At 43.9% G+C, this 16675-nt stretch overlaps 1 protein-coding gene across 2 annotated transcripts in view; it reads left to right on the top strand.

Moving 5' to 3' along the window:
• The window catches only part of SHPK (sedoheptulokinase), a 205029-nt gene that overhangs the window by 78725 nt on the left and 109629 nt on the right, over positions 1 to 16675 (top strand). For both annotated transcript variants that reach the window (XM_086955021.1, XM_086955020.1), the window contains exon 3: positions 5253 to 5394. In XM_086955021.1, coding sequence (XP_086811147.1) covers positions 5253 to 5394 — 142 coding nt within the window. The remainder of the gene's footprint in view (positions 1 to 5252; positions 5395 to 16675) is intronic.

Here is a 16675-nt window from a genome sequence, read left to right as displayed (position 1 = left end):
GCCGTTACTTCTTCCTGCTTCAACACCCTTCGCATGCTCCGTAAGATCTTCCGCTGGATCCCCACCAGAACCAGGAAGGCGGTCACCCAGGCCCTCGTCACCAGCCGTCTGGACTACGGGAACGCCCTCTACGCTGGTACCACAGCCAAACTACAGAAAAGACTTCAGCGCATACAGAACGCATCGGCACGACTCATCCTGGACATCCCCCGGCATAGCCACATCTCCACCCACCTGACAGACCTACACTGGCTCCCCCTCAACAAGAGGATCAAGTTTAGGCTCCTGACCCACGCACACAAAGCTCTCCACGACATGGGCCCCGAATACCTCAACAACCACCTCAAGTTCTACACACCCACCCCCCAGCTCCGCTCCGCCAGCCTCGCCCTCGCCACCGTCCTGCGGATCCGCAGAACCACCACTGGAGGAAGATCCTTCTCCTACCTGGCTGCCAAGACTTGGAACTCCCTCCCCACCCACCTACGTCTGACCCAGGACCATCTCTCCTTCAGGAAACAACTCAAGACCTGGTATTCGATCAGTAGCAGCAACCCAACCCCCTCCCCGCCCCCCCCCCAGCGCTTAGAGACCCTCATGGGTGAGTATTGCGCTCTATAAATGTTCTTGATTGATTGATATAGTGAGATTCGTTCTTTCCATTCCCCAGGGCCTCCAATGTCTCTCACCATGTGATCCGCCCTTACCCATGCTGCCAGCGGTTCCAGTGCCAGCGCAAAACGCATTGAGATAGGGGGCACCCTTGTCTTGTCCCCATCCCTGTGTAAATGCTCTGGATACTATCCTGTTTACCCTTACTCTCTCCTACGGTTTTCTTAACAATAACCTGACCCAACTGATAAATCCTTGCCCAAATCCCAATTTCTCGAGTAGTCAAAAAGAGGTACGGCCATTCAATGCTGTTGAATGCCATTTGGGCATCTAGCGAGATCAAGACGGCCTCTTCCCCTCGTCTGTCTTGGATAATATGTAGAACCCCATATAGGTGCCTTAGATTTAATCTAGTGCTTATTTGTGGTATAAAGCCTGACTGGTCTGGATGCACCACTGAGGTTATCACTGTGGACATCCGCAATGCCAGAACCTTCGCCAAGACCTTAACCTCCAGGTTGAGTAGGGATATGGGCCTATGAGAGCCACATTGCTCTGGGTGTTTTCCCTGTTTAGTAATAGTTACTATTAGGGCTGTATGCTGATCTTCTGGCAGGCATCCCTTATCTTTTGCTGCCTGGAACATGAGAAGCATATGTTTTGCTATTATACTAGCCACCCCATTTCATACGTCTAAGACAGTTTTCACTGGTATAGCCTTGCTAAGTAGGCATTGTGTAGTCTGTGCTGTTCATCAAGCCTCACAAGACCCCAAGGGAATCTGCCCATAATTTGATGGTCCATCAATAGCCACTTTTTATTTGTTTTTCTAGCACCCCATTCTACCACCACTTGCAGGTGTGCTCCCTGATAGCATTTAAGTATGTCTAAGCATGCCACCCCTTTGGCCTCTGAAAATATATAAAACAGTGTTTCCATTTCTACACCTATTTGCAAGTAGAATAATGTATAAACTCCTCAGGTATAGATGGGAGACCAGAGGACTGGAAAAATACCTCCCAGTCCACTGAATCCTCTTGCCTGTCATATTGTGATTGAAAAAAGTCCTAATGAGGCCTTGCTTATCTCTTTCCTTAAGAACCCATCCACCCCAGGATCTCTTAACTACCTAATGTGAGTTTCTGTCCTCTTGATGTGAAGCTGTCATGCCAAATAGGGCCTGTTTTGTGTCCTCTCTTGTTTTAATATCATTACTGCCATTTCTGCTCTGTTTGTAACTACTGATAGCTGGCCTAGTGCCATTCAACTTTAATTGCATAAGATTAGGGGGCAGTGTGATTGCCCAGTTTTTCTAAAGTCTTTATCTCTAACAGTTTACTTTCTGTGAGCACCTGTCTCTTGCTCTTCTCAGGTAAGGCTACTGCTACTCCCCTTTATTTTTTGCCTTAAATGCTTCCCCAAGAGTTACTGGGCAATTTGAAAAACTCCTCTGTCACTTTAGCCAGTTCTTCCTTGTTGAACGGGCCATCAAACAGACCTCTGTTTAACCTGCATGTCCCTTTGGGTTGTGTTGCTGTGCCCTATTCATGTCACCTCTATGTATACATGGTCTGGTGGGGAAATCATTTCATTATCCATCACTTACAGATGAGACCCAGTGTCATGAAAATGTAATCTATGCTTGAGTAAGACGCATGCACATGTGAATAAAAGGTGTAATCTCTCTCGTCAGTATGAAGATCCCTCCAAGCGTCTTTTGAAAACAGATCGCTTATTTTGCCATTCAGACTTTTAGGGGCTTATTCTGATGTCGGTGGTCCCGCCACTGACAGGCCGTTGGTGGTGGGCCCACCAACATCTACAGGAGCGGTCGGACAGCTGGATTCTGATCTGGTGGTCAGAGGCATTGAGCGGAGGGACCGACCGCTGCTTTTCCTCCTGGTGCAGCGGACGGACAGTAATCCCTACAATAGGGGCGGTGCCTGCTGAGGCACTGATGTAGGGATTACAATGCCTTTAGTATGTGTTTGATGTAACTGTCTTGTTGAATCCAGCAGTGCAGATAAAATATAGGTGTAGAGGAACACCTTTGTGAATCTTGGAAACTGACTGAGAATGATCTTTCTGTAGGAAAAGGCTAGTGTTACATTTTGTGGCTGCCAACTTCCTACCTTTCTGAAGCGCCCTGCTTCATTCTCCCCTGACCTTTTCCATTAGGGAGGAATTAAGCTCACTACGTGCAAGGGGATAAACTGCTCTTCAGTATATTTCAGTACAGAAGTTGCTTTCTCTGTTGTGCTGTACTGGAGCCTCTTTTTCCATTATTTTGGGAAATGCAAGACCTAAAGCCCAGTATAAAAACACACAAAATGGCTATTTTTTTTGCACTCTATAGGGGTTGTTAGCATAGCATAATACAGACAGGAACTTCTGATAAAAGTGATGTGTGTGAATTAATGGGAAATTAAAAATGAGAACTCAGATTGGAGGAAACAAAAAGATGGAAAACCCAGGAAAGACAAATTTGAAGAAATACAAAAAAACGAAAATTAAGGGAAATATTTTAAAGGAAAAATTCAAAATTACTTTAAACTTTGGTGGAATTTTGGACTACCAGGGTATTTATTTTTGGGTTCAAGGATGGATAATGTTCAGGGTGATGAGATGTTTTTAGATGTTAGGGCTAATAGGAGTGTAGGCATAGAAAGAGGGGTTTAGTGTTCCAATATGGTTGTAGTGAAGGCGCTGAGGAATGGTGTTTAGAATGTGAGGTGTTTTTTGGGTTCAGGGATCAGTGGAGTGCATGGAATGTTGAGAAGTTTAGGGTTCATGGATAGGTGGAGTTTGGGGCTGGTGAGCGTTTTTAAGGTTCAATTGTGGGTGGCAGCAAGGTGTGGTGGAGAGTTTTTGAGGATTCAAGGATGGGTGGAGCTTAAATATAGAAAGGGTTTATTAGGGTTCAGGGATGATATTTTTTAAGGTGAAGAGAAGTTGTTATGGGTCATGGGTGTCTGGTTTTAAGGGCGGTTAGGGTTTTTTAGAGTTCAGGGATGCGTGGGGTTTGGGTGTGCTGACGTGTTTTAAGGGATATGGGATGAATGGGGTCTAGAAGTTGATAGAGCTTTTTAGAGTTCAGAAATGGGTGGGATTATGGGGTGTTGAGTGATTTTATGGTTCAGGGATGGTGGAATTGTGGCATAGAAAGAGGTTTTAGACTTCAGGGATGAGTGTAGTTTAGATGTGGTCAGGATTTTTAAGGGACATAGATTTATGGGGTTAGGGGTTGTGGGGGGTCAGCAATGGATAGTGTTTTCGAATGGTCATGAGTCAGCAAATTCAAAACATCCAAGGTGATTGCCAATGTAAAACATATAAATAGGAAATAATGTTCCCTGAAGTAAAGCACTGAAATAAATATTTCCAACAAAACTGTTTCTGAAAGAAAGACATGTAACCATTGCATTTACATTTAAAAAAGAAGCTTTCAAATGCCCATTTCAACCAAAACAACATTCTATGAATTAGTTACGACAAAAAGGTTAATGCCATTCATTCTGAAAATTCCCATTAAGCAGTTTAGATGAAATGGCTTTTCAGTAATGGAATCCCATGAAATTGGTCTTCTATAAAATCACATTCAACCCCTCTAAAAGAGCCAGAACTGCAACCATATTGATTTTGTAGCTGAAGGAACGGTGCTTGCTACTCAGGCCCATAAACGTGGCAAGGGTAATTATGGTGCGGGCAGTAACCTTAACATTTGGTCGGAAGAACTAATGGGCTCTTTTGCATTTCTTAGATTAAGTATAGGCTCACGGTAAGATAATCATTTTGTTATGCTCAATTGCATGCATTTCTTGAGCTTAAAACTGAAGTGTTAACTGTGGAAATGCAAAACTTGTGGAAGTTATGTTGTATAGTAAAATGTATTTGCCTACTTGTAACGTTTAGCTTCTTTCGAGGAATGTGTCAAGCGGGGAGAGGACGAGTTTAAGAATACGTTAAAGAAAAAATGCTAAAGTAAAATTTAATTTACTACATTCAAGATTTCATGGTTCAATATATTTGTACGTTTATTTGTGGGAAAATGATACCTTAATCTACATTCATTTTTTCCATCAGAAATTACAGATTATTCTGTGCCCCAAAATGTCTTAAAATGGCCATCTAGAAACATACTGTCGACTGTTTTGAAGTTGGGTGTTAGTCAGGACTGGCAATTGAACGATCACCTAAAATGATCTTGATGATTTTCGCTTAATGCATAGTTCTGGAGGTTGTGCCAGGCATTGACGCAAGAAATGAACTTTTAAGAAACGGAGGAGGTAAAGTGATTTAGTTATTCATGTATGACTTGCAACTGTCAAGATGATTTGTATGAAGAAATATTGAACGATGTAATGATCTGCTATTGCAATGGCCCCATCTATGGTACTGTCACTGTAAATCGTTTTTGAATTCTGTATCACCCTGTCCTACTTGTGTGGCATGCTATCCGTAGCTAATTTTCGGACTTGCAAATACTTTGAAATAAACTTCTAAAAGTTATTCTTTTTCATTTCATTCTTGGCATTGCACTTGATGTAATTATATAATGATTGTATGTTGACAGTAGTTAGTGCAATGAAACTGTTGTTTACCAAAGAGAACTAAAGTAAGTTTGCACTTATCTTTTGCAGGGGAATGAGCAGGATGTCCAGAAGATTGTGGCAGCTTTGACCGAGTGCCTGACTGCTTTATCTGAAGAGCTGCTTCAGAGGGTGACGAGCATAGGAATTTCTGGACAGATGCACGGTGTGGTGTTTTGGAAAATAAACCAAGGTACAGTAAGACGCAGCAGTAAAATATACACAAGCAATCTCATTCGAGTATTAGAAGGCTTTCTGTAAGCTATATGTGTGAAATATAAACTAGCATTCATTAGGGCTATTCTGCTGTGGCAGCCGAATGTGTACACTCAGTCCTTACTGAAAACAAAAAAAACAGTTTAGCTCAATAAGGAGTACAAATGACACTCAGAAAAAATAAAACAAAAAGGAATGACTCTTATTTTTAGACTACTCTTCACATTGAGGTTTGGACATGGACAAGTACTCCTTTTCTTTGGCAGTGGTTTTTGTTCTCTTGAGTAGCTTGATACCTTTTTAGGTCGATATATCTATATATGTATATGTATATATATATTCCACAATATTTCTCCCCTTCGAGGAAGAAAACACGGAGTCTCATTTAAAACAAATTCCAGCTCTGCACTGCGGTTAAGTTTCTTTCGTGATTTTATTTTGGAAAATCCAAGAATGCATAACCTGCAACAGCAAGTACACAATATATATGATTGAGTGCCCTTGCAACATGAGATACATTGGCAGCACCATCTGTGAATTAAAAAAAAGAATTCTGGAGCATGTGCGGGCAACAATCCACAAGGATAGAAGCAACGCTGTTGCCAAGCACATGGAGGCACAACATAATGGAGACTGGAAGCAATTGCGCTTCTGGGGTCTGGAAACAATGGCTCTCTCGGACAGGGGGGGCCATATGGAAAAACTTTTGAGACGTAAAGAATCCAGACATATCCTATCCTTCAGAACAATGACCCCGCTGGGCCTCAACCAGTCAGAAGAACTTTATATTCACTTGTAGAGGACTCTAAAGTACAAAATATCTATGCTATAAATGTTCTGCCTCCTCTCTCTTATCCATAATTTTAAAATCGCTATTGTTTAAATTTTCACGTCATTAATATTTTATCATCCCTGCACATCACCTTCCTTCACTCTTTGGCATTAGGAGCTCACGCAAATCAAGCTGAAGCAAATTGTGAATTAGCCCACCGGAGGGCAGGATTTTTGTATTCAAAATATGAGATTGCAATGAAGCATAAAAGGTTTCATTTTTTTGTATAACTGTGGTACCAATGGGTAATTACATAATTGTGGAAACGTTGATTAATGGTCCAAATGTCCTGGTCATGTAAATATGTCCCACTACAAATCCCACAATGCCGACAATATGAGGCAGATTGACAAATAGCCCACTGGAGGGCAGGACTTTTGTTTGAAATTTGTTTGAATATTGTTTAAATGATATACAAATTATCAATGAGGCACTAAATTGGTAATTGTAAATTTTGGGAAAGGACAATTAATTGTTTAAGTTCTAGAAATGCCTTAGTTGTGTAAATACCAAAAACTACAAATCCCATAATGCCTATCATGATACACCCAAGTGGGCGGTACCTGTAGTTTCAGGAAATGTTTCAAAATAATGTGAGCTACACACACAAACTAACCGTGAACAAGACAGCGGACGCTGTCGAAACGCGTTGGTTTTTTGTTTTTGACCCCATGGATCAATAAAATCACGAAAGAAACTTAACCGCAGTGCAGAGCTGGAATTTGTTTTAAATGCGACTCCGTGTTTTCTTCCTCGAAGGGGAGAAATATTGTGGAATAGAAAGCAGTTGGGCTCAACTGCGGGAGTGACGCGACCACATTTGCAGCGCCTACCTGGGAAAGGAGGGAGCCATAAGGAGGAGATGTGTATATATATATATATATATATATATATATATATATATATATATATATATATATATATATATATATATATATATATATATATATATTCACAGAAAAAACCATAGGTTATAGTGGATATATAGTTAGGAATTTGCACTTACAAAACCTTGAAAATTCAATGAAAAAACCATTGGTTTTAGGCCATATATAGTTAGGGATTTGCATTTACAAAACCTTATTTTACTTGCATAAAACCATTGAAATTCCATATATAGTTATAAGCGCTAACTATATATCGCGCACCCGCAATCCACTGCTGATGATGTCACATATTACATCATTCATGACATGGTTAGTGACATCACTGATGACATCACTGATGACATCTCAAATGACATCACTGATGACATCTCAAATGACATCACTGATGACATCACTGATGACATCTCAAATGACATCACTGATGACAACATCCAGTGACTGTATGTTTCTGTAAAGTTAAAATATGTCTTACATATTGAAGAATGAGTGGATGTATAAGTGTCTGGATGAAGGATTTAGTAGGTGCATGACTGACTGTATGAGTGAGTGATTAAATGTGTCTCACTGAGTGCATGGGTTAGTGACTAAACTGTTTTAATTTGTGCATCATTATGTCTGTTGTTCTGTAAACTGCTGCATGTGTTGATCAGTAGCTATATGAGTAACTGTATGGGTTATTCATTGGTTGTCCAAGTATTTGTATGGGAAACTGAGTGTGTGTGTATGGGTGGCTGGGAGGTGTGTGACTGTACATAGATGTGTGAGTAGTTGATTCACTATATGTATGGATTCAAAAGTGTATGTGGAAACAGCTGTATGGGCGGTTGACTGTGCATGAGTGTATTAGTGAGTGAATGGATATCTCAGTGCTACATGTCAAATTAAGTACATATGTAAAACATAGTACATGTGAGAGTTGACATCTATAAATAACTGTGCATAAGAGCCAGTGAATGTGTGAGTGGCTGTATGGATCATTGAGAACATGTATCAGAGATTGTATAAGAGAGTAAAGTAAATATGTGTTAGTATATGTTTGAATAAGTAAGGTGTGTATAACTGTATAGTTGAGAAAATGGAGGTGTGATTGATTTTTGGCATAACTGACTAGGTGTGTGAGTAACTCCATGGATGAGTGACAGTCTGTGACTGTCTGTTTACACTGATTGTATCTAAGGTTATATTAGAGTCTGAAGAGGTTCATGGTATTATCACATGAATGATAGCATCAGTGATGTTATCAGTCATGTCAAATGAGATGTTTTCAGTGATGTCATTTGAGATGTCATCAGTGATGTCATCAGTGATGTCACTAACCATGTCATGAATGATGTAATATGTGACATCATCAGCAGTGGATTGCGGGTGCGCGATATATAGTTAGCGCTTATAACTATATATGGAATTTCAATGGTTTTATGCGAGTAAAATAAGGTTTTGTAAATGCAAATCCCTAACTATATATGGCCTAAAACCAATGGTTTTTTCATTGAATTTTCAAGGTTTTGTAAGTGCAAATTCCTAACTATATATCCACTATAACCTATGGTTTTTTCTGTGAATTTCATTGGTTTTTTAATAGCAAATATAAAAAGCTTTAAAATGTCAAGTACGTGATAGATAAAAACATTTTCGTATTTATGCACGCTGATGTGCTTTGAACGCTGCCCCCCCTCTCCCCTCTTTTCTCTTAGTAGTACTCTCTCTTTGCAGATACTGAACAGTAGTTAACGCAGGCCTTTGCCCCCGTTGTAATCCGTCGTGCCTGCTTGTCTCTCCATTTGATTGATTGTTATCCAAGCATTTACTGTTTTAGAATTGGTTCTCTTTGGATCATTCTCTATTTACAAACAAGCACAAAGTCGCAATACTCTGTTTAGTTTTTGCAGATAGTGAAAAATCGTGTAAAAAAATAAAAGTAATCGAGCAAAATCAGTAGGCCACTAATTGGATCTCTTTTTGACCTCGCTAAAATAGAAATATTAGGAACAACCCTTCATGAGAAATACGAAAATAGTGAGATGAACTGAGCTCCACACCATGAGGGCTGCAAGACAGCTCGACTCCGTCACCCACCCCGCCCAAAATAACGACAAACCCTATGCAAATATTAAAAATATAGACAACACACCAGCAAAGAAACAGGGTAAAACATTTTATTAAATAACTATTTACATAACTATTTTATACTTTTTATTGCCCGATCCGGCTAGCTCAATCGATCGAGCATGAAACTCATGCACTCTGATAGCAAGCGTTGCTACTGATGCTATGCAGACCAAAACTGGTTTTCAGTTTGTACATTTTTCTAGATTTTTCAATCCAAGGTTGGTTGACTTTGTAGAACGATGGCTTCAGATTTTCAACATACGGTGTGGTGGCGCGGACTGGGAGGGGGCGCTTCGCTCCTGCCCCCTCCCCAAGTAAGTTTTTCATACGTGAAAGTACGTTAATGGTTTGGGTCCCTGAGTTGCTTCAATGTCACTGCCATTCTCAAATGGCATAAGTTCTGGATGTTGGGTGCCATAGTTAAGAGTTCTGAGCAGTGCTTGTAACACTGTCTGAAGCTTATTTCCACCTACTGCAGCTTCACTATTCTCAAAGTAAGTGAGTGTCGTTTGTGGACCTGACTGCATTAGAAAACAATGTGATATGTTACCTTCCTAAACAGCTTGACGGAGGCCCCTGAGGGGCGGTGTGATGGCCATGGACTCGGAGAAGACGCTTGGCTCCGACACCCTCCCCAAGTCTTATAGCACTGGTGTAGCCTGAGATCGCCCCCGACATAGGCGGCCGGCTCCCGGGGACCGGCGGAACTTTTTGCCTTTTGATGACTCTTCAATTCTGGACCTTGTCCCACAATCCGTTTGACCTGAAGACACGCTGTAGTGGGGCGCCCCTTTACCGTTTCAGTTGCCATTCCGCCCGCTTTTGCTACACTGTGCCTCTTCCGCCATTCAGCTGTTTACCGCCCGCTCTTGCGACTACAGCGTCTCGCTCATCATGTAGTTGAGTTGCTCCCGCTCTTGCGGTGCAGCGATAGGCGGCTGCCACAGGACTCTCAAAATGGCGGCCGGCTCTTCGGTTTTGGGCCTGGTCCACTAAAATGGCCCTGGGACACCTTTGAACTCGGACGCTTCCCTGATAGGGCTTGGGTCCCATTCTCGAAAGCGTCCCCTCAGCCGTGAAGATTCTACAAAAGTCTTGGGGGCCTCCGACTCCCGCAGGCTTCTGGTGGGGAGCGGCTGCCATGATTGCTCGTGGAATAGCCACGACGGAGCTACGAGATGGTAGTGCTCTCATGCTGACGCCAGTTTTAGTCTGAAACATCCAGAAACACTGTAGACTACCAATTCGATCAGTTCCGGTAGCGCCCCAACATGACCCGGAAGAGAAGAACTTGCCCTCCCCTCTTTGACTGATGGTTCTTCTTGCCTGTCCCCTCTGTTGTCATTTAACAGAACTTTTTGGACTGCTGAAAGGGGTTGTGTTCCGAACGCTGGTTGGTGGAGACATTTTGACTATATTCTTGACCTACGTTGTCGCGTAATGCGTTATATGACACGCCGCGTTAGCGCACCCGGAAGTGATCCGAGGCGCGGCGCGCAGCGCGTAACGTAAGCATAACAGGTCATGTGACTTGTTAATAAAACTTTTCATTGGTTCTTTTTGCTTTTGTTATTTTAATGATGAAAAGCTTGGTCATATGACCTAAAAATTACGCTTTTTATTGTTTTCGAACATTATTTTTTTTAAAACATATATGTTACAATATTCCAGGCTAATGTACTTTCCCGGAAAATTTACAACTGTCCTGCAAGTAAAATATATTCCTTTTTCGAGAAAAAGGTCGTTTCTTCATTCCATGACGGAGCCGTTGAGTAAAAGAGACTCGGCCTGCTGTCTTAGTCGCCGATACGCCTGATTATCAGATTCTTATCGATCACTTTATGTTGCAGAAATGAAAAACACAACTGCCCTTGACCATTTATCTTTACTGCGTTCCTACATATTATACCTTTTATCCGTCATGTAATTGGACTGCTTTATTTCACTTGCCTTTTACTGATTCGAAAACAGTGACTAAAAGTAAAAACTTTACCAATGTAAATACTACTACCGTGTTTTGTTTTAAAAACCTTTATTGTGAAAATGTCAGTATACAAATACGGGCCTATAACCACGTGGGCCGGCAACGGAGCAAACTGAAATCGTATATGATGAGGAGACATTTACACTGAAGAGGAACGTAACGAGCGGGCCATTAGGTTGCAAGAACAAAGGTGTCTAACAGTTGCGGATTCGGTGGACGTACATTTTGTAATTAAAATACGACAGGGCCACTTACAATAACATTTTCTAGATATACATTTGCGGGCAAGGAGTTACGAGTCCCATTTATACCGGCGCCATTTTGTGCGAGGCCGGGCAGGTCCAAGATATAGTCAAAATGTCTCCACCAACCATCGGCCAGACCAGAACCCCTTTCGGCCCTTTATGCTACAAGATGGTGTCTTCCATTCAGAAAATATTGTTGGCAGCATTTTGAAAGGAAACAGAAACAGCCGTTCTCCTAGTGAGTTTCACATTGTTACATTTAGGAAGAATGTTGAAGAGTAGTATGTGGAAAATCTGAAGCCATTTTTCTACAAACTCTCAATCAGACTTGGATAGAAAAAAAAATCCTGAAGAATGTACAAACTGAAAACCAATTTTTGTCTGTATAGCATCAACAGCAACGCTTGAGTCAGCTTTGTGTCAAGCCGCCATTTTCATTCAATCAATAGCGTCCCCCTGCACACATTCAGGGACCTGGTCGTGTCTTCAGATGAAACGGATTGTAGGAAAAGAAGCAGAAAGGAAAAGGAAAAAAGTTCCAACTCAGCTGGACACGCCGTCTTTCGGCGCAGCATTGTAGGATGGCCACACCAGTGCGGCAATTTGCTGGACACCACCCCGGTGCCATCCGGATCTCGGCGCGTTCGAGTCACTGTACCGCAAGAGTGACCGCAACTCAGCTGGACACGCCGTCTTTCGGCGCAGCATTGTAGGATGGCCACACCAGTGCGGCAATTTGCTGGACACCACCTCGGTGCCATCCGGATCTCGACGCGTTGTGCTGCCTTCGGCCTATTCGCACATCGGTCCGCTACTGACGCCGCCTCACGTGCCAACGGATTTTCTACGCTTTTTGTAGCCCTATGCCGCATAACAGGTCATGTGACTTGTTTATAAAACTTTTCATTGGATCATTTTACTTTTGGTTTCCTAAAGATGGAAGGCTTGGTCATATGACCTAAAAATAACACTTTTCATTGATTTAGAACATTTTTTTTCCCAAACGATGAAAGCCCCACCTTGTTTCTGGATCATTCAGACTGAAGTTGGCGTCAGCATGAGAGCACCACCATCTCGTGGCTCCGTCGTGGTCATTCCGCGAGCAATCATGGCAGCCGCTCCCCACCGGAAGCCTGCGGGAGTCGGGGGCCCCCAAGACTTTTGTAGAATCTTCACGGCTGAGGGGACGCTTTTCGAGAATGGAGCCCAAGCCCTAGCAGGCAAGCGTCCGAGTTCCAAGGTGTCCCAGGGCCATTTCAGTGCACCAGGCCCAAAACCGAAGAGCCGTCCGCCATTTTAAGAGTCCTGTGGCAGGCGCCTATCGCTGCACTGCAAGAGTGGGAGCAACTCAACAACATGGTGAGCGAGACGCTGTAGCCGCAAGAGCGGGCGCAACTCAGCTGGATGGCCGCCACCTGGGGAGGCCCGTTCACGCCGCCTCCCCCACGGCCCCCCCCCCCCGGGCCGCCGCACGCCAATTTTCGGAGCAGCATTGTAGGATACCAAAACCAGTGCGGCAGTTTACTGGACATCACCTGGGTGCCATCAACATCTCAGCGCGTTCTGCTGCCTTGGGACTATTCGCACAACAGACCACTACTGACGAGGCCTCCCCTCGCCCCACCCGGGACGCCCCACGCCAATTTTCGGAGCAGCATTGTAGGATCCCAAAACCAGTACGGCACCCAGGCGACATCACCTGGGTGCCGTCCAGAACTCTGCACGTTGTGCTGCCTTGGGACTATTCGCACAAAAGACAGCTTCTGACCATTGTTGCTTTTTTGGGTGAAAAATGTTTAAATGTTTTTACAGTTTTTGTTCCGTTCATTATAGTTAAATGTTAATAAAGTTTTAAAATCTAACTTTGTTGGAGTGCTATATATGTTTAAAAAATCGGGTGAATGGGACCTTGAATCGGGTTATTGTCATGTGTGGGCTTTGCAAGTGTACTGCTACAAGATCGGACATTTCAAACTCAAATGCACGTTCTTTTTCTTACCTTTCCGAAGCATGGAGCGCAATAGCAGGCAGAGAAAGGGTGACGCACGTGTTGAACACTGCCTGGCCTGGCAAGTTGCTGGCAGTGCCCCCCCCGCCCGCTCCTGAAAGAGGGCACACACACACCGCCGCCCCGAGTACTTCACAAATCTTTAAAAGACCATGCGCTTGTTCATGAGGCTTAAATGGTTTATCACCCCTTCTAGAACCCCTGCATCGACCCTCTGACGTTTCCTGGAAGAATTAGCACGTAACACAATACCAAGCCCTGTCAGCTGAAACTCCCGAGAAATCATGGGGCATATTATCAAGGGGGTTTATTTCCGCTTTTTGGACTTTAAAAGCCAAAAAAAAAAGAGATAAAATTATCTCCCTATTACCAAGCTGTCGCTAACACCAGTTAGTGACAGCTAAAAGGTGATAGCGACCATCTTGGGCCCCGCTTTGCATATCAGTGATATTTATCACTAATGACATGCAAAGTGGGCGTGCCAAGATGTTAGCGACTGGAAACAGTCCCTATCCATCGCTATCTCCTATTACCAACTTTTGGAGATATTCGCGCTAAGCGCGAATATCTCCAAAATCTAACACCTGCCCTGAGCAGTTCTTAGCCATGTTATCCAATGGGAGGTGGATAACATGGCTAAGAGCATTTGCTCGATAATACATGAATATCGCTGACTTTTCTGCGATAATAGCAAAGTTTATCTGCGATAAAAATCGCCGATGTGCGGCGATAATTTTTGTCTCTAAACAAGTTAGAGACAAAAATTATCGCTAGTTGTTCGTAATATGCCTCCGGGTTTTTGCTTGCAGAAATCGGGAGGCGGGAGACTAGCACTGAAATCAGTAGTCTCACGCCTGAATCGGGAGGGTTGGCATGTCTGAATTCTCTACAGCTGGGGCCATAAACTACATCCGCAGGGGTAGGTGATAGCCTGGGACCAGCCTGGCATCTAAAATGGCTGCCGTGCACGACAAAATTGTGGCATTGGAAAAAAGGCAAGATGGCGCAGCCGCTGGAAGAGATGTATCAACATATATGAGCCTCCTCAGCCACCCTCAGGAAACATAGGGGATTAGGATACGTCTCCCGCACCCCCTTATACCTAGTAATTTAATTAACGAAGCACAAAATGGCGAATTCCCGTTTCGCTACCAGTTTGCGGCCCAGTTCGCGGCCCGTGAAGCGCTTCTACCGTGAAAAATCATTTTTTTTTTTATTTTCCCCACGGGACCCTTTAATAACCCCAACAACATTCCTAGGGGGTCAAGAGGGGGATACCTTGCCCCCTTTCATTAAATTCCCCCTTCGTTTTTCACCTCTTCTTCTCTCTCGATCCTACCGAGAGATAAGATGGCGGCCGCTCCGGACTGTCACGCAGCAAAAAAAAAAAAGCTCACGCACAGCCGCTGGAAGAGATGTATCAACATATATGAGCCTCCTCAGCCACCCTCAGGAAACATAGGGGATTAGGATACATCTCCCGCACCCCCTTATACCTAGTAATTTAATTAACGAAGCACAAAATGGCGAATTCCCGTTTCGCTACCAGTTTGCGGCCCAGTTCGCGGCCCGTGAAGCGCTTCTACCGTGAAAAATCATTTTTTTTTTATTTTCAACACGGGACCCTTTAATAACCCCAACAACATTCCTAGGGGGTCAAGAGGGGTATACCTTGCCCCCTTTCAATAAATTCCCCCTTCGTTTTTCACCTCTTCTTCTCTCTCGATCCTACCGAGAGATAAGATGGCGGCCGCTCCGGACTGTTTAGAATGTTGACAGACACCGGAGAGCCAATCAGCTTTCTGCGCGCAAAGTTCCGTTTCGCGAAAAGTAAGCGGACCGGATCGCTGCCCAGAGCGCTGTTACAGATATATATCTTGTTTTGAACGTTAATTTCTCAAAAACTACTGGAGCACATATATTGAGACCTAGCAAAGGCACATCGGGCTAACAGTCCCTACAATTTTGCCAAGTTTCGTGCAAATCCATTCAGCCGTTCGAGCTAAAAGTGAGTCCAACCGCCCTATGGAAATTAACATGGGAAAAACGCGTTTTGGGACCCCCCTTTTTTCTCGGCCCCCCCTTGACGAAACCCCCCCAAATTTTCAAGGGCTGCTCAGAAACAAAATGTGCCATTTTCCTGAAAATTTCAGCCGATTCCGTCCACAAACGCCAAAGTTATTAGACATAGAATTTTCAAAAATGCCATAGGGAAAAAATCCTAACTATATATACCTACTGGCGATAGCCAGTAGGTAATATATATATTAATGTTATCTAGACTGCTAAGACGGTTGAAACGCGTTATGGCTACTCTATGTGAAAAATAAACAGCTTGACAAACCTGAAGTGGAGTTCGAGCCTTTCTTCATCGCCTGCATGGAAGTTGGAGTTGGCATAATTTCGATAATGAGGAAGGCACACGTGCTGAAATGCATCCGCCGGGATGGGTGTTACCAAATAAAGCCTGCTTCAAATGGTTCCCCTGCTGTGGCCTCGTCTTTCTTTTTTCGGAGGAAGGTATTTGGACATTTTCAGCGCGATCACCAGTGCTGCGCCAACGAGGCCCCCGCGGCATCAAGCTGGCCTCAGTCTCACTGGCCTCTGCTTTGGCGGAACTGTTGCTGTTTCCAGGATACTGGATTTACTGAGGCTCACCTTCAAGCCGGGGAACACATGTAGCGGTGTGGCAGTCATTGACTGCACGTCGGGCGAGGCAAATTGTTCCCTTGCCCCCCGCTGTAAGGATCCCTATTACTTGGAGGTTGCTGCGGATATGGGGACCTGAGGAGCAGACCGAAGTTTTAGGACACTGTAACTGTGAGGGTTTCAGCTAATTTTCAACCCATATTCTCCTCCACCCCGGGGGCCAAAGCAGGTACCCACATCCGTCTGTGGTGCGGAGCGACTCCCTGGGACCGACGTGCATGTCTACATGTACATGTTGTGTGTAAAAGGCCAGCATTCTTTAATGGTGCCCACACGCTTGTTATCTAGTGTGGACAAAGTGAGCGTGCCGACTCTTGAGTTGTTAGGTCTCGCCTGAGTCAGGGCATGCGCTGCTCTGGCGAGGCATTTAGTAAGCTGGTTTTCAAAGTGCTACCCACAGGCTTTTGCCGGCTGCCGGCTTGCTGTTGCGCGCACAAGCGGGCACAACGTGCACAGCTGCCATCTGGCTTTCTCAGTCAGTCTT

This window comes from Lissotriton vulgaris, chromosome 2_1, assembly GCF_964263255.1.
Source record: "Lissotriton vulgaris chromosome 2_1, aLisVul1.2, whole genome shotgun sequence".
NCBI lineage: Eukaryota > Metazoa > Chordata > Amphibia > Caudata > Salamandridae > Lissotriton > Lissotriton vulgaris.
Note: the sequence above shows the minus strand (reverse complement) of the source record. Positions and strands in the feature narration are given on the sequence as shown.